This window comes from Dermacentor silvarum, chromosome 2 (genome assembly GCF_013339745.2).
Source record: "Dermacentor silvarum isolate Dsil-2018 chromosome 2, BIME_Dsil_1.4, whole genome shotgun sequence".
Lineage (NCBI taxonomy): Eukaryota > Metazoa > Arthropoda > Arachnida > Ixodida > Ixodidae > Dermacentor > Dermacentor silvarum.
The window spans coordinates 229,066,814-229,086,446 of record NC_051155.1 but is presented as its reverse complement, the minus strand read 5'-3'; the positions used below and the strand labels follow the sequence as shown (position 1 = coordinate 229,086,446).

At 42.8% G+C, this 19,633-nt stretch overlaps 1 protein-coding gene across 1 annotated transcript in view; it reads right to left on the bottom strand.

The window, feature by feature from the left end:
- Window positions 1-3,082: 3,082 nt before the first annotated feature.
- LOC119442827 (uncharacterized) overlaps window positions 3,083-19,633 on the bottom strand; it is a 77,249-nt gene continuing 60,698 nt past the window's right edge. Inside the window, exon 3 of the mRNA XM_037707862.2 lies at window positions 3,083-7,081. Coding sequence (XP_037563790.1) covers window positions 6,921-7,081 — 161 coding nt within the window. The 3' untranslated portion in view covers window positions 3,083-6,920. The remainder of the gene's footprint in view (window positions 7,082-19,633) is intronic.

The following is a 19,633-nucleotide window of genomic DNA, read 5'->3' as shown; positions in this document are numbered from 1 at the left end:
CCGTGTGCTTGCGTTGTAGTGCACGTTAAAGAACCCCAGATGGTCAAAATTATTCCAGAGCCCTCCACTACGGCGTGCCTCATAATCAGAACTGGTTTTGGCACGTAAAACCCCAGAAAGAAGAAGACTTAATACGCACAAAACACATATATCTCCCTAACGTGTTTAACTGAACCCGCTTGTTGCATGGCTCAACCAAAAGACGCCAGTCTCTTGACGGTGCGAGGGAACTCAGGCTGTAAAACTGAATTGTCTCGTACTCTGAGGTCTTGCAAATACTCATATAAGCTCGTCACTTCACTTCACTTCACTGAACAATCTTTTGAGGTCACACCAAGTTTCCAGTGTAACTGTTATTAAAGGTAACATATATACATATCAACGAGAAGAAAGGGAACCGAGGGGCCCGATTTTTATTAATCATATCTTAAGAAGCCAACAAACAATGACACCAAGGAAAACATAGGGGAGATTACTTGTACTTACTAATTGAATTAAAGAAAAAGATAAATGAAGGGAAATGAAAATGTGTGAAAAAACAACTGGCCGCAGGTAAGTACAAGTAATTCAATATATATATATATATATATATATATATATATATATATATATATATATATATATATATTGTAACGGATTGAGAGACACAGAGACAGCAACCGTGCTTGGGCCAGCTGTTCTAATATCTGCCCACCTCCTCTACCTCGCTCTTCGCCCAAGCAGCCGAGACACGGTGCCGTACTTCCACATCACAATATATATATATATATATATATATATATATATATATATATATATATATATAGAATGTGCATACATGGGTGGGGTTCGGAAAGCTGGTCAGCCCCCCCCCCCCCCCCCCCCCTCTCCCCGAAAAATAAAACTTTCCGCCTATGTAGCGGACAACTGAGGTTAGTGTGTGTTATCTAAGTAGCTTGCATAGGTTGGGTCTCTGCAAGGTTAACTGCCGAAGATGCCAACCCTAATGCTTTTATAACAAAAACCTGTGAACTTTGTTATCGCAAATGGACATCTTTGTTCTTGTATAAATATTGTCTTTCCGTTGTCTGTGTTGCTTTTCGATTCTTCTGTTTTCGTTGGTTAAGATTGTCGGCTGTTCCGATGTAGTTGTACGTTTATTTTTAGTAGACGTTATTGTAGCAGTTTTGCTTCTCTCTACATATCTGTATAATATTTGAGTTTTGTTCTTCCAGAGTTTACTCGTTGTCCATGACTCATGAGTGTTACTCTACTTTCCTATATGTGCAAAGCTCGATCGGCAGGGCATTTAGGATAAATCGCCGCACACTGCTGGGTAATGCTGCTTGTATAATTTTTCTAATTACTCCTTGTGACTTGTGTTCATACTTGTAGCCGATAAAATAACTTCTTCTTTAGGTAGACACAGTGAGGGGTCCACGAGAGGTTATGGTCGATGATGACACCCAGAAAGCGATGCGTCTTAACACAGCTTGACCGTTGATTGAAACGGGATACAGTGACATTTGTTTGCGCGTAACGCCAACCAATGCGCACTTTTCTGTAGACACAGTGAGGCCTTGTTCTCGTAATAAGACGCCGTCATGGACACACAGCTAGTCATCTCGAACATCGAAGGTATGTGCAGAAGAGTACTGAAAAACAGGAAACACTGTTTATTGCGCGCAATCGGTAAGTATATAAAAAATGCACTGATATCAGCAATATACTATTGTAAGACGATAGCAGTACTTCGTTGAACGCAGGAAGCGGGTATGCTGCGTGGATACTTTCTTGACTAGGCACATTGGTGCTCGCTTTTTCTAGTCTGTTTTCTTGTTTCACGTCAATTGTTTTGACAGGACAGGCTGATATCAGTACATTTATATAACTCGTTTCGCTTCAACGTCGAGATGTGCGGAGGTCTTTCTTGTTGTTTTCTTTTGTTTTTGCTTTTTTTGCGGGTGGAAGGTGAAAATGTAATCGATATCCTAATGATTTCCCAAGGTATTGTGTAGCGCAAAGCCTCTTTCTTTCTATCTCTTTTTTTTGTGTGGCAACAGCACTATCGCCGTTGCGGAACCATTGAATTTCCATGAGCAAGTAGGAACGAAGAGTAGGCGAAGCATGTTTAATGTTGAGGCGATTGTCTTGCGTTTTTGACCGGTCAATGAGCACAGTTTTCTGACAACGTGGACAGTATATTTGTTATGAAATACGCTGGCGTTCTAGCTAACAGATTACCAAAAACGACCCTCAGGCAGCTCGTGACGATCTCAACTGTAATTTCAATGAATTTTTAGGTTTTGGGGACGGATATCGCGAAAGTGGCGCTAGTATTAGGATTTCTGCTACGCAGGAATCACTTCACTGCTGCTCAGCTTCGATGAGGCGAATAAATATAATGTAAATTACTGAGTCTTTTAGTTAGCAACTTTAATATGCATGTTGCACTTGAACAATCCGAATCGTGCGAGGTTGACCTTTGAACGGAAGAAACGCTAGTAACTTTTTCAAATGCCATATGTTTTAGTATACACATGAAGAGAAACAATTGGTATGATTATAAGTACCTTTTCTACTTGATACCCAAGTAGAAAAGGCACTTATGCATTCATGTGCCAAGTGAAACCACAAAGTATAAACAATAAACGATAGGCCAGCATGCGAACTGTATATGGCGAGGGCTATCGACACGATTAAAGAACTCTCAAACTAGTTGATGTTGACATTAAACTAAAGGTGGCGTCATTTCTTTAAAAGACCGCTTACTAAATACATAACTTCATGCTTCTGTTTCGTTGCATTATTGTGTTGGTATGTTGATTTGATCAATCAGTCTCTTCTTGTGTTCAAATATATTCATGTTCTTTTGCGTTTCTTGCAACATTACCTTTTTGTTTGCTGCATTACTACTTAAATTAATATTGTTTTTTTTTGTGAATTTCACCGACGATACCGATTCAGTCATGCGCTATGGGATCCTCGTCTGTACAGACTTCATCTTCTAGAAACATATACTAAAGTTTGAGTGATCGATTGATCAAGACGGAGAAAAAAGAAAAGAAAAGAAAAGAAAGAACTCAAAGTTTCCACGAAGGCGTTCACTTTTGTCACTTGTTTTATTGAGACACAGACGAGCGAATACATCTCTCAAGCACACAGGCGTTTTGTTTTTCTCGAACGCGAACCATCTTTTCGCGTAGTTTTCGCGGTCACTAGCAGCAGGAAGAACTTTGTCGGAGCCAGCATGCGAGCAAGCGACCAGCACACACGCGCACACACGAGCACCTACACAAGTACAACGCCGCTACAGCTTCAATATGCACACGGAACACTTGCACTAAATACTGCCGAGCACAAGACGAGGGACAATGCGGGCTGATATGTGTGTTCTCAACAAGCGCGGAATGGGGAATGAGCATACGACACTGCTGAGAGCGCCCGTAAAAAGGACTATAATAACAACAAAAACACAAAAAAGTAAATGAATAGAACAAGAATGTGGCAATCTATACAGAACTCGCGGCAGATTGAACGGCTGCGGCTTTGGAGGCGCGAGTGCACACACTCTGCCTGCGTCTGTGTAATGGGCCATTTTCCAAACTGTTGAGGCCGCATCAACGACTTAACACATACTTGTAGAGTAGCAGTGATCCGAGGACAGATTGTGGGGTTTATGTCACGAGGAGGTGTAGTTTATGAATTACATGATGGCAAATCATATCTGTACGCATCTATCAAGCGCCAGAGAACGCTCATTCACCATGTCATCATCGTCGGGATGCTTACTCCTATAGCCGAGAGTGAAATGCGGAGAAGCTATAACAACAAGCAGGAGAATTCCATGCCGTCTGTAAATATTGGAAAGAAATACGCCTGCTTCTTGCCTTTTGCAGTTTCTAGTGTTCTTAAAGCACATAAAAATACAGGCTCTATTATCCACACAGTAGCTATAAAGGAAATATAATTCCTAATTACGTGTACTTAAGCGGTTCTATCAGCCGTTTACATGAAACAGACCAAGTTTAGTTTAGGCCCGGCTTTCCTGTTCCGCCCCCCCCCCCCCCCCCTTTTTTTTTTTTTTTTTGTTCGGTTCGCCTTTGATGCTGGGAGATTCGTCGTACAGTTATCTTTTTTCAAGTTCATTTCAGTGTTCTGCCTCCCGTTCGAGACATCTGCGTCTTCCGCGAGAACCATCGTGTCAAAATATGGCTGTCCGTGAAAAGAAATCTCGTGTCAATCTGTGCGACATGCAAGTCGCATAGCAGTGACGCAGCAAATGCGATAAAACTTTCTCTGAGGAACGAAGGCTTGTTTACATTTTTATAGCTAAGCGTTCATCTTCTCTACAATGGCCTGCTTACTATACAGGAGAGGGTGCAACTTGTAAACCGGAACAGCCATTGCAAAACTAACACAACGTAAGGACAACTTGAGCATTTTTGTTTCAGAAGGAGATTGCGATTGATAATTTATCGAGGAGAAAGTCAAGTGACGTTTTGCTACACGTATTCGCAATTGTCGCCTGGTATTATTTATTTACTTTACAATAAATAATGACATGAAAAAATAAATAGGTGAGAGTGGGTGACTTATGAAATATTCGCATGTTCTATCCTTTTGTTTTTCCTTCGATAAGGGGCGACAACCTAATAAGAGGGAGGAAAAAATCAAACAAGGTGCAAGCAAACAGAATACAGCCACCAAAAAGGGAAAATACCGCGCCGATTTCTGAAATTTTCGTTTTTTTAATATAAAAAAGCTCACAAGTAGCCATCCTTGTATTTTTTCACTAATCTCGTTGAGAAATAATGGCCGCGGTTCTGAGTGCGTGGCCATGTAATTAAAACCGGATGAGTACAGGTGGCAAGCTTTCAAATGCAATAGAGAGAAACTAAGTAGAGCGCCATGAGCCTGCGAAAAGTACATTCTCTCAGCAGCACAAGAAGAAAAGAGAAAATTATGTAAAACGTAAACTTTGTTTTTCAATGATTTCTTTCACTGTGGGCACATACAAGTGGTAAAAAAAAAAAAGGGAGCTGCCCGAAAGAGTTTCATTAGAAATATTCAGCTACAAGCCGATGGATATGCTCATGAGACAAAAGTGGTAACAAACTAAAGAACAAAGAAGAGTCCTTGTAAGCTTAATTACTCGCAGCTATAGAGACGCACAAGCTATAACTATTTTCAGTTATTTGCTTTTACGTACGTGTCAATGTACTTAAACGGTTGCAGTAATCTCGTCGCTTCGATTTACTTCTAGTCCTGACTTTCAACTTGTTCGATGGCCGGCTCAAAGCGATTTCATCTTCACTCACAAAAAACTCGCCTTGTCTACGCAAAAAAAAAAAAAATTCTTTCATTTCATTGACACTAAGCACTTTTTTGGCACAAAACACGATCTTTGGGAGCAACGCTTCATTCGCAAAAAGGCTGTCTCTAGACGCTCCAAGACGACGACCAACATGCCTTTCGTTTTGCTTCTACCAACATTTCTTTTCCTTCTGTATTTAGCGAGCGGCCCCGCAGAAAGCCATTTGGCATACGAGAGCTGTCTGCTGTATAGAAAAATACATTTGGGCACCGGTGAATACGTTGTCTTACTTTTATCAACTTTGCGCACCTTTCATTGGCTCTTCGTACCCTCCGCATGTTCTATATTTTGATATAATCTCCTGCTTTGTTGGGTACTTGTATACACATCTGTATACCCGTAAATATAGATATTTCCTCTTAAATATATATATGTATATATGTATGTATATGTGTATCCCTGAAACCACGGTGGTAGTGGGCACGGGCGTGCCGGTGCGAGCCGCGAGAGTATTAGCCTCCTGGCGCGGTCCGACGCAGCAGAGTATGCGCTCGTGAAAATCAGTTAAGCTGCTTTCTGCTCCGCAAATACACGATGAGTCGGCACCCACATGGGACGCGTGTCGGACGTGGCCCAGCGTCGACGCGTCCGTATCACGACGCGTGATGAATAAATGGGGACTCCCATTAACTATAGCTCCACTTAATGTCTGACACATTTCCGACCAGCATTATACAGCAAAGAAATCGCTCAACGTGATTCAGACGAGCCGACGCCGGAGACGCCGCAAATGCGTTCCAAGTGGTTGCCTCTTATAAGAGCGACGGCTGGAAAAGCACGCGCGAGACACGAGCTGTAAATAAATGCGTGCCAGTATAGATGGAGGAAAGAGGCTGTGACATGACGACTTCCGTGCGACGGCTTTTAGAGCCTTGAATGCTAATGACGCACTATAGTGCTCGTATTTCTTTTACGCAGGGTGTTCCCCCAATTATTTATTTATCTTATGACATATTATGATCGTCATCACCCATCTCACCCGCCGCGGTGGCTTAGCGGCGATGGTGTTACGCGCTGCTAACCACGAGGTCTCAGGACGAAATCCCGGCCGTGGCGGCCGCATTTCGATGGGGGTGGAATGCAAAAACGCCTGTGTCCCGTTCATTGGGGGCACGTTAAAGATCTCCTAGTGGTAAAAATTGATCCGGAGTCTCCTACTACGGCGTACCTCATAATCAAATCGTCGTTTTGGCACGTAAAACCCCCAAAGTTCAATTAATTTCACTAACCATATCCTACTGTCGTAGCTCACTCTTCTTTTTCCCTCACCTTTCTTTATTGTTGAAGTATTTCTAAACGATGCTTCCGTGCTCTATATGCGCAAGGAAACGCGGCATGGCGGCAGGCGTGCCTATAGCATTGCGTTCCCCACACACAGTATGCTGTGTGCGACGCAGTGTCACAGCCTCCTTCCTGTACAGTGTGGCGCTTTCTTTGCAGTCACTGGCGGCCACCGGAGGAGGACGAAGGAGAGAAGCGATGCAGTCGCCCTCGGGAGACGTTAGCGAGCGCGTTAGGCGTGTATAACAAGAAGGAGCCGTGGTCAGCAGGGGGAGCCCGCGGCCTAGAAGCGCTGCCGTAGCGATCTCTTGCTGATGCCGAACCGGATGGCCTTGTTGGCGACGCGCACCTGACGCAGCTTCCTAGACGCGGCCAGCCTGCGGAGCATCTCGACCAGCTCGCCCGCCGTGTAGCGGCCGCCTGCCGACTTGCGGGACCGGCGCACTGCGTGGGACAAAAATCAATCAATCAATCAATCAATCAATCAATCAATCAATCAATCAATCAATCAATCAATCAATCAATACTATAGAAGAAGGAAGTAAAGAAAGGCATGGTCGTTAGCCAGCTCTGTGTGCGGCAAAGACAATGAATGAATGAATCAATCAATCAATAAGACATCAGAAGAGGTAATAAATAAATAAATAAATAAATAAATAAATAAATAAATAAATAAGACAACAGAAAAAGGAAGTAAAGGAAGGCATGGTCGTTAAGCCATCGAACCACGAACCTCTCTTCAACGTCTATAATTGATCCAAACGCCAACGTCTTGAGGTGACGTACATATTACGTCTCGAGTACGTACTTTTTTTATAAGGAAATTCATGGATGTCTATAAGATGTACTATCTACGTGAATGTTAGACTACCAGATAACGTGCTATGGATGTACATAGGATATCATTCAGGCACCATAAAATTAATTGGTATACATAACACTTGAAACGATACCTCCAACGATTCCTAGGCGTGCAGGATGTATGTATGTATGTATGTATGTATGTATGTATGTATGTATGTATGTATGTATGTATGTATGTATGTATGTATGTATGTATGTATGTATGTATGTATGTATGTATGTATGTATGTATGTATGTATGTATGTATGTATGTATGTATGTATGTATGTATGTATGTATGTATGTATGTATGCATGCATGCATGCATGCATGCATGCATGCATGCATGCAGTATGTATGTATGTATGTATGTATGTATGTATGTATGTATGTATGTATGTATGTATGTATGTATGTATGTATGTATGTATGTATGTATGTATGTATGTATGTATGTACTGTACTTACGTGGTGTGTATTGTTATTGTTATTATTGGGTTTTTGTTATTATTTAACTCGCCCGAAGCTAATTAGGGGTATGAAATTACCAATAGATTTACTACGACGTTACAAAATGCTGTAATATATTTTAATGCCTGAGATGTTTGGGTAATTAAGAACTATATTGAAATCTCGGGCAGCAAAAAAAATTGCAGGACGCTTAAGCTTCGCCCTCAAGAGTGGAACGCGATATAGTTATCGGGCCCCGTTCGCATCGCATTTTTCTTTATGACTAGGTTTCACTGCAGCACAGAACGTGGGAAAGCCAGCCTAAAAGACCAAGCTTACACCGACGTAGACGCAGTTCCAATTGACTATACCTATAGGGCTTGACATACGAAGAAAGCGAAGAGAAGCATTTAAACCACACATCGTGTGTACAATCCAGGGGTACATGCCGCTCTGGATGGGCGGCTGCGGCGTTTTGCTGCTGAGCACAAGGTCGCTGGTTCGATTCCTGCAGCCACGGCGGCCTCGTTCTAATGAGTTCGGAATGCAAAAAAAAAAAGAAAGAAAAAAAAAGCCTTGTGTTGTGCTTTAGGCGCATGTTCAATAACAATACGGGGTCAAACTAACCCGGAGCCTTCAACTGCGGCATCCCGCCTCATAGCCCACTGCGCGGCTCCGGGATGTTAAAATCCTCTAATTTAGTTTCATTTCCACTGTGTCCGTAATAATAGGCCCAACTAATCCAGTCTTCCGCGACTAATTATTCCCGTTCTTATAATTATAGGCTTCATCCGCGTCTACGGCGTTCGTAGTCGGCGATTAACTCTACACCCTGGAGGCGTACAGAGCTCTTCACGTGTGTGAGCGAGAGAAAGAGATGGAGAAAGGTGTCATAACTCACGCTACAGTCATAAAACGCGGAAGAGTTCGCAGTTGGAGAACGGGAACGAAGAAAGCACTGCACTTGCACTATAAAGGGAGTGGGATGCCTCGCCCGCGCGGCGAAATGTCGCGCGGCCGGCTAAAGGTTGCAGTCGACACGTTATGACACGCATGAGGGTTCTCGCGTCACGGCTGTTATGCAGCGATAACAGCGATTCTTCCCGCGATCTCCCGTCTAGCGCGGTCGTTTGCCAAGGGCCTCTCCCGGCGTTCATTAATAGTCACTAAAGCGTGCGGTGCGATTCGCGGGTCCAGTGCGCTTATTATCGTCAGCCTTCCGCTCAATTCACTCCCACGCACACTCTCGCCTCCAGCCACCCACCTCGCCTCAAACCCCGTCACAGAACGCGTTACCTTGTCGCCCTGATTCTACAGATTCCGTCGGTTCTTTTCTATTCACTTTCGTTATATGTACCTTGCAGTCTCTCGATCTCTATGAATATTGCAGTATATTATAAACCTGAATTGAGCTAAAACAAATGCGGAATGCGCTTTCTGACGGCCCATAAGTCACAGATTTTAGTGAATGCAAGATAACAGTACATTCGGCTCAGCCTTGGCAAGTGCGACCAGTAAAAATCAAGCGCGCTCTAAAGGCGTCGAACATACTGATAGGAGTTCAATCATTATCTTGATTTCAACTGACATGTATTCAGTGCGCGACATATAACTAGGGTGTTCCGGAAAACGCGTTCCAAATTTCTCGAAAATAGGGAAGATGCGATAAAAAAAAGCGCTTTTTTCGGGATTGTTTTCACCGCAGAGACGAACATGTTAATATGACTCGTGGTAGAAATTGAACATGTAACTATGGTGGTGGTAGTGGCTTCCTAGCAACAGGATGCAATAAAGTTAGACTAGTTGGGCCGGTTCCGGACACGTAAGAATTTCACACAGCTAATATCGGCAGCGTAATGAATTCCGGCCACTTTCACCCAAAAAGCCAACTAAACTACAGAAGAGTGTGCAAATGTTACGCTCCTATAGCTGACACTCATGAGTGGCGTGACTGTTTACATACGCTTCACCGGCGGGCGAACACGAACTGAGTGAAATCGCGGCTTGATAAGGACCCTGGCTTCACCAACACCTGCTGGATATCACTGAAAGTCTGCTTGCTTTTCACGTGACGTCATGCACGCCACTTTTCCTAGCACGCCTCCTGGAGTAGGCGACGACCCGCTGGCTTGCGAACTTGTTGGTATGTCGTGCTACCTCGGGCGTGTGATGTGTGTGCTCGATGTTGCGGTCACTGTGTGGTTGTGCCACTGCTTTGTGAAACGTGATAAAGGTCGTGCCATTGAAGTGCTGTGTGCAAGGGTGCCCCGCAAATTACACCAAAGAGTTGCAGCTACCCGTGTTCTCCTTCCCGAAGAAAGAAATCTGCCCTCAGAAGTTGTTACGGGCAATACCATGGAAATAATACAAGAATACAATGTGATGAGCTCTACAGAGGTAGGTGTTATTTATAACTCTTCGAAAGGTAACGCATAAATTACATAAAAAGAAGAAGAAAGAAATAAGATGTCACTATGAACACTGTCAAATTTGCTCGGCAGCGTTTTTTTTTCTTCTCCCGTTTCTAAAAAGATAATACAGACCAGCTTTTGTGTTTGCTTTATCTTTCTGGCCACTGCCTGATTGCAGCGTTTCCAGGACACTACAGCGAACTATGCATTGCTTTGGCTAGCATCGAAAGCGGTATCACGGCTTGAAAGAGATGCGTATAGTTGATTCCGTTTAGCTGAATGTTTTTACGTTTCTTTCCTCGTAGAAAAACGAACGCTAGGCTTTCATTAGGGTGAATAAACGAGAGTCCAAAACTGCCTGCAGACGCCACTTTAGTCGTTCGCGCGTCCACGGACGTAAGTTCTTGCTATTTCCCTACAGTGTCATTTGCACAGACAGAATAAGTGTTCATAATAACCTTCATGTCATGCTATGTATTGGGAACCGTGTTTCTTTGAAATAAATTGGTGGTCAAAATTAATCCGGAGCCCTCCACTACGGCATGCCTCATAATCAGAACTGGTTTTGGCACGTAAAACCCCAGAAAGAAGAAAGCAATTGCTGCAAAAACCTGTTTTTAATTGTCGTTGGCCGGCAATGGAAAGTAAAGTTTTTTGTTATTCGTTTCTTAGCACAACTGCACTCGGAAGTACAATGCCAGCGGAAAAATAATAGCACAAGTGACTGGTGGCCGGAGCAGCAAAATCGCGACACGCGGCGATGTTGTTCCCGAGCGCGCCGATGGCCAGAGTGCCAGGCATACTGCATTTTCCAGTGCAGGGGTGGCCGGCAGAAATCGCCCCATCTTAAACCCCGCATTCAGAAAGCTATCATATGCCTCACTTTACGAACAAGCTATGCGCCAACAAGGCTGCGCACGTGAACCCATTTATTTATCTTTATTTATAAACTATTGCTGCCCTCTGACGTGGCCACTGTCGCACACGGTCCTTTGACAGTGCATCGCTCGGCAAATTGTTGGTTTTTAGAGAAAGCCTGCGATATAAAAGTCGTGAACACTGTTGACAGTCTTAAACAGCTTTAGGTCGTCAGCATATAGAAGGAATGAAGAGTGTCGAATTGCTGACGAAATGTCGTTAATGAACAGTAGGAAGAGAAGAGGGTCAAGAACAGATCCTCGCGGAACTCCGCTAGTGACCTCAAAGCTAACAGAACTCTGTTCATTAGTGCCAACGAAGCATGATATATTGCTTAGGCAATTTTGATACCACGGGCAGTGATGGAAGAAGGTATGTCCATTGCGTGAGCTTTGTGATAAGGAGCTCATGACAAACAACATCAAATGGTTTACTTAGGTCAAAGTAAAGAGCTTCTAATTGGCCCCTACTACTATATATCTTTGCAGTCGCAAGATAGAATCAGCTATCGCAAGACATGCAGGGGTGATTGGAGATCGCAAGGAGACGCCTTCGTCATGCAGTGAACGTAAATATAGGCTGCTGCTGCTGCTGCTGCTGCTGCTGCTGCTGCTGCTGCTGCTGATGATGATGATGATGACTATATACCGCTTTGGAAGCATGGGTCATAAATGTGAGCAAGATTGTTGTTGAACGCTCTAATACAAAGCCATGATGTTCACCTATTAAAATGTTCTTAGCACTAACAGAAAGCAGGGAAATGCAATACAGATTCAAACACTTTTGACGCAGCGCAGAGGATCGATATAGGCCGTTAGTTAGTAACTGCACTTTGGCACGCGATTGGTGTAAGAAAACTACCGCTTGCTCAATAATAATAATAAAATAATAATAATAAAATAATAATAATAATAATAATAATAATAATAATAATAATAATAATAATAATAATAATAATAATAACTAATAAAACTTATCGTGCGCCGGCTGAGCCGTGCAGAACCCAGTGAGTTGTCCACTAAGATATTTCGACGGTAAACCTGCAGTTGTAAGCGACTAAAGTTGCCGGCAATTGCTCAAAGTCTGAAGCCCGTCACAATGCATCTGGTAATACCAGGCAGCTGGTAACACAAGGTAAGACTGAAAGTGAGAACGGATTTGAACCGGGGCGCAACAGGCTGCGCACCATCCACTCCACGTCTCATCCGTTCACATGGCTTCACACTCCAGCTTTGTATTGCAGAGGCATTTCCTTTTGGAGATGTGAGATACCTGTTGCAAGTTAATCTTTTGTAAAAAATATCAACAAACATGCACGAACGCTGTTCTCGTAGTGCAGCTCAAGAAAGGCATCATGAATATTACACGTGGCGCTCGTTTAAGCCTGCTAGTTTAAATAGCAGTAAGGATAGACAAGTTTACTGCAACCTTTTGCACACTAAGCTTGTGCAACACTTCCTGCGCATGAATGTGTATAAATATGTGCACATATGGTCCGCTCCAATATTTTTCGATGTACGCCGGCAGATTGACGACTAACAAAAAGAGAAAACGAGAGACCATGCTGTCAAGCGCAAGCTGTTACGCTGCTGTCGTTAAAATGGCGCGAATAGCAGAGAGGATCTGCAAATCACTTTTTGAAGCGACAGGCAGGCTCGTTGATCGTCGGAGGAGTTTTGGTCGCCCCGGTAATGTGTTTACGCCCACTAGTTCAAAAACGACGCAAGAAAAATATATGTTTAGGAGTAGGCTCTGAAAATAAGATTTTAATGCAGTTCCTGCATTTGTTCTTAGCACCCTATGCATCATCAAAATTGCTGAGGGTAACGTCATCAGCAATTTCTATGATATAGTAAAAGCAGCAGAAGAATTCTATACTGATCTGTACAGTACCAGAGCAGCCACGCTACCTCATTCGAAGTAGTGGCGAACAGGATACAGAGGCTCCATCCATAACTAGCGATGAAGTTAGAAGGGCCTTGCAAGACATGACCCGGGGAAAAGCGGCTGGAGAAGATGGAATAACAGTCGATTTAATCACAACTGAATGAGATATCATGTTTGAACAGCTTGCGGCCCTTTATACTCAATGCCTCACAACTTCAAGTGCACCAGAGAGCTGGAAGAACCCCAACATTATACTTATCCATAAGAAGGGAGACGTTAAACAATTGAAGAATTATAGACCCGTTAGCTTGCTTTCAGTATTGTATAAAATATTCACGAATATAATTTCTAGGAGAATAAGGGTAACACTTTACTTTAATCAACCAAGAGAACAGACTTACTTCAAGAAAAGACCTTCTATAATGAATCACATCCATGTCATCAATCAGATGATCGATAAATCTGCGTAGTATAATCAACCTCTCTATATGGCTTTCATAGATTATTAAAATGCATTTGATTCAGTTGAGATATCAGCAGTCATAGTGGCATTGCGTCAGCAAGGAGTACAGGAGGCATACGGGAGTATCCTGGTAGATATCTACAAAGATGCCACAGGATACCTTGGTTCTCAAAAAAAAAAAAAAAACAAGTTGAAACCTACCTATCAGGAAAGGGTACAGGCAAGAAGACACAATCTCTCCAATGCTATTCACTGCATGCTTAGCAGAAGTACTCAACCTAATACACTTGTGGGTACACACAACTTTAATGCGTCCACACGACAGACGTAACAACAACAACTGAACTGATTGCGGGAGCACACAGAGTTTGTCTTCTGTCGGGCGAGAGTGTTCTTATCACGCTGGCGCTCGGTTTAGTAGCGTCGACGCTGCGCGCAGGCGCAGAAGCGGCGCCGCACCGTGCCCGCCACAGACGTGAAAAGCTTAGGAGTGAGGATCGACGGGCGAATATCTCAGCTAACCTTTGGTTTGCAGATGACATTGTCCTGTTCAGCAACAATGGGGACGAATTACAGCAAATGATTGAGAACCTTAACCAAGAAAGTGTAAGATAGGGGTTGAAGATTAATATGCAGAAGAAAATATAATGTTAAATAGCCTGGCAAGGGAACAAGAATTTATGATCGCCAGTCAGCCTCTAGAGTCTTTCAAGGAGTACGTTTATCTAGGTCAATTACTCACAGGGGACCCTGATCATGAGAAGGAAATTTATAGAAGAATAAAGTTGGGTTTGGAGTGCATACGGTAGGCATTGCCAAATCCTGACTGGGAGCTTAGCACTGTCGTTGAAAGAAAAGTGTGCAATCATTGCATTCTATCCTGTGCTAACATATGGAGCAGAAACTTGGAGGTTAACAAAGAAGCTCGAGAACAAGTTAAGGACCGCGCAAAGACCGGTGGAACGAAAAATGTTAGGTCTAACGTAACACGGCCTAACGGCCTAACGTACGCAGTAAAAGATAAGTAGGGTAATGTCATCAGCAATTTTTATGATATAGTAAAAGCAGCCTAACGTTAAGAGACAGGAAGAGAGCGGTGGAGATCAGAGAGCAAACGGGGACAGCCGATATTCTAATGGGCATTAAGAGGAAAAAATGGAGCTGGGCAGGCCATGTAGTGCGTATGGTAGATAACAGGTGGGCCATTAGAGTTGCAGAATGCGTGCCAAGAGAAGGGAAGCGCAGTCGAGGACGGCAGAAAACAAGGGGAGGGGGGTGGGGTTGATGAAATGAGGAAATTTTCAGACGCAAGTTGGAATCAGCTAGCGCAAGACAGGGGTAATTGGAGATCGCAGGGAGAGGCCTTCGTTCTGCAGTGAACATGAAACGCTGATGGTGATGACGACTGGGCATTTATGTAGATCCGAGAAAATTTTGATGTCACCGCTTTTTATCTAGTGTTTACTACTTCACTGCCTAAACGAAAATGTTATGCCTTGCCCTTGGCACCGGTAATAATTGCTATGAAGAAAATTAAGCCACAATTCGCATTCAATACATTCTTTTCTACAAAAGTGCGATACGCTAGGTGCCTGAAAGGAACCGTTACTGCATGTAGAAAGCAATGACGCTTACTCCTCAGTACATTTGGAAAACGTCGTATATTTGAAAAACGTATATTCGAAAAAAACAATGACGACGGCGACGACCATAACATATTCGGAATATTTCTGAAGAATTCGTATGAAGCTATGTCTAAGGCTTGCTAAGAAACTGTTTACTGTTTTGACGGGCGCTGTTTTGTCACCTCATTTTTCTGCAAGCGTCGGAATACAGCCATGCGTGTGTCAAACTTAAAGTCGAGGATGACGTTGATGGAGCGTCCAGCTCGTTCATGCAAGAAACAGCTACGCCTCCACCACCCCCTCCCTACCACTCCCCCTTTCCTTCCATTTTTTTAAACACCCGAGATCCATCACTTTAAGGCGACTTTTGACTTTAGTTGCCGGGTAGCGTCGCCACAACTTTCACAAACAGCTGTTGCTCTCGCAAGGCAGTTTCGTTTCCACCAGCTCGCTGTAAACAGCGCCACATTTCTTAAACGAGGAAAATACCGGACGGATGGTGGAGCGCGCCCCCAAGTAACATGCGAATGTATTATACGAGCGGAGGGGCTATGCGATACTGCGAAACGCCAAAGCAGACGTGAGTAAACAGTTGTGTGTTGAGCATGTTGTTCCTTGTATTTATCAGGGTCATAGATGGGCGTGGGTTATAGAAAAAAAAAAAAACAGCTTACAGGTTCTACAGAGTGTGTGCATACATTTACCTGTGCTATTATTTTTGAGTGGTCGTTGGAACAGAAAGACCAACAGCAGAATTGTCGTTTACTTTGCATGAAAGTGAAAAAGCCGCAAGAATTTTTTTCTTTCTTTTTTTTTTACGCTACCGACGACCGTAAATAAGTCGGAGGAAGTTGCTTGTCTGAAGGATCACTGACTTACTCATCAGGCGCCACATATTCGCTCACCTGACAAACAATAACACAATAAAAGGAAAATATATCAGTTAGGACATTGTAAACGAAAACACGAAGTTCGGAGAGAAAACGAAGTAAGGCTTCCTGTTGTCGCGAGCGCAAAACTTTCGTGGCCCTGTTCCTTTTTATCTCCTCTCAAACTGCATCACGAAGTTTGCTGTTTAGAACAAACTTAGCCCTTTTGCCGCAGCCTAATATATATGCTAAATGCTAGCTTACTCGAGCATTCAGCCTCTCTCATTCTAATTCGTCGCCGGCGCGTGGTCGGAGTTGTTCTCGCGGTGGAGACAACGCTTTCTTTACTCAACTACTTCATGCGCGAGGAGGGTAATTTGAAACTACTCTAACAGTTGGAGTTCCTTTCTTGCATCACGTTTTACACAAACGTTCATGCATATGAGTTGCCCTAACTGGGCGACGGCCACAATTTGTTGGCGCAAATTCATGGCTGGCGTTCTGTTCTCACGCAGTCACGAATGCGCGAGATGTGCCATTCAATATCATAGTCACGTGTCGAATGGTGGAAGCTTGGTTCCTCCGAACGCCTCCGTGGGGACAGGTAAAACAGTGGCTTTATCACGCCTGTGACAGACAAAATAAGAAATAAAGAAAGAGAGACGAAAAAAAAAAAAAGGAAAGCGACCGCTCCAAGACCACTATATTTTTTTTATTGAGACATTTACATTTATCCTATAGGATCTCCGGGGCAGTACTTGCACAAACTCTTTTGATTCTGTTATTTCTTCTTGCGCTGTTAAAATATATCGTTTCTCTCCCTCTTTTCAGTGGAGCGAATGCTTTCAGCGCCTAAATTTAAATATTCGCGAATACTTTTTGTGGAGCTTAGAGTGTGCAGCGGTACACTTGTCGAGGCGGTAGCCCACTAAGAGTAGCTCTCGTAAGAGGTGGCCGCTCACTCGGTATACTCTGAAAGCTGTGTAAGAAAAAAACAAAAAAAAAACAACAGACGAAATGAAAAAAGAAGACACAGTAAGCGGAAATAACATTTTTTGTCCTGTTCTTTCTGCTGCAAGTTCGGAACGCTCTGAAGACGGAGGGCCTACACGTCGAGGTGATAAACAGAGCTTGTCTTCTTAGTGACAGAGCATATTCAGTCCGGGCGAAAGTACCCGCCCGCTTTCCGTCTGGGCAGGTGCTCCTCTAGCCTCTTACAGCGAAGTTGGAAATCATGTGGGGCAAGCTTGAGGTGCCGCATTTATTGAAATGTAGGCCTGGCAGAAATGGCAGTCGCGGTATGCAACCATAGAAGCAATTGAAATGTAGAAAAAGTAAGGAAAATTGAAATGAAAGTGAGCGAGACGGCAACTTGTCGCACGGGGGATTCGAACCCACATGTTCCGCATTACGCGTGCTGTGCTGTAGCCTTGGGAGTGTTAGCCAGCGCCACTCACGGTTGAAGTTGAAGTTGAAGTTTATTTCTTTCTTTGTTACACAAAGAGGAACAAGAGCTAAAATCCATGTGGCCTGACAGAGGCTCTTGCTCCTAAGCGCGTTCGGCATACATATTCAAAGAAGTACAAAAAAAAAAAAAAAAACGAGTGAGTACAATGTAGAAAATACAAAGAAACAAGATAGATTTATACAATTATTACATGAATATACATTCTATGCTTGAAAAACATTATTGGTATGTACTTTCACATTACAGTGCAGATAGAAACATACATATACAGAGCATTACAAAATGTTAGCGCATTTTATTGACAAATACTATTTATAATGAATGCGAGAATGTAAGAGAAAGGTTTTATACATTGTTTAAAATGGGTGCATAAAAATAAATTTTTTTCAACGATGTAGCTTAGGTATTTGATAGTTTAAATCCTGCCGTCCATAGTTAGTACGCGTGAATGGGTTGTTCTGATTTGATTGCGTAATCGGTATCGATGAGGAGAAATGGGTGGGCTGACAACATGTAGTCTGTGTTTTTTTTATGTGTAAGATTAATCTATAATAGAAAACTTGATTTGCTCGGATCAATGAATGTTTGTTAAAAAGATTGTGTGTGGGTAAGTCTCGCAGCCTGCCATGGTAGTAGTTTTCAAAAATTCGGACTAATAGTTTCCCAAGTTTATTAACTTATAGTTTTTTGCTGTCGTTTCCCCATACCAAGGCACAATAAGTTAGCTTCGAGTAAAAGAGGGCATATACATGCTGTTCTTATCCATAATGGTATTAGATCACCAATTTTTACGTACAGCATACTACTTACTAAGGTCATTGCTCAGCTTGTTGACATGATTGTCTCAGGCGAGGTTCTCCTGAAACCATACCCCAAAAACTTTTGCGTTGTTACTGTTCAATCCTCTTTGCTTGAAAAAGAACATAATATTAACAGGCAATGGTTTACGTATTGATTTAAATATGATAAATTTAGTTTGTTGGCATTCAATTGAAGTGTTTATGTACAGCCATTAGATAATAAATTCAAGTAATCATTCATTTCTTTTCTTGCATTACAGGGAAGAATTTGCGAATAAAAGATTAGTATCATCGCGTACATATGATATTAGGTGAGAAGAAACGCATGGAAGGTCATAATATAAAGGTTAAATAATACAGGACCAAGTATGGATCACTGTGGTACGCCAGCCTGTATTTTGAGAAGTGAGGAAGTCGCCTGATTGAATGAAACACACTGATAACGATCCGTCGAGTAACTCCTCATCAGATCTAATGCCGTACCACGTATACCGTAATCATAAAGTTTGGACAGAAGCGTAACATGATATACACTGTCAAACCCCTTACGCAGGTCCAGAAATACACCTACCGTGTATAAACGTTTTTCAATATTTCGCAGTATCTGATGTTTTTATGTTTAAAAGTGCATCCTCACATGATTTTTTTTTTGAAATCCATATTGGGCCGTACTGATAATACCTTATTTCCTTAAGAAACACCCCAGTCGTTAAATTAGGACAGTTTCAAAAAGTTTCGACAGAAAAGGTAGTATCGATATAGGTCGGAAATTGTTTATGCTGGTCAGCGCCACCTTTATGAATCGGGCAAACTCTGGCTATTTAAGTTTGCTAGGGAAAATTCCGGATTCAAACATTTTTGATAATGTGAGCTAAGAATTAGAGATGAGTCAGACACACATTTTATAGGGAATGCATGATACCGTCGACACCTGCAGCAGTGTTGCATTTAAAGTTAGTGACACGCTTTCAACTTCGCTGGTGTTCCGGAAATAACATTAACGAGTTTGGTACGGTCTGTTTCGTAACCATATGTCCTATCTCTTCTGGATCTTCTGCCGAAATATTGGTACAGCATTGAACAAAGTGAGTGTTTAGGGCAATGACTGCTTCATATCTGCAAGAGTACCGTTTACGAAGGTATTTGTAGGTCTTGAGGGGCTAGATTCAATACAGATAGACTTCTAATTATGAGTGGCGTCACTTGACGAGATTAGGCGCAGTAAAACCTGACCCTCGTGAGCTACTTCTGGCATGCAAGG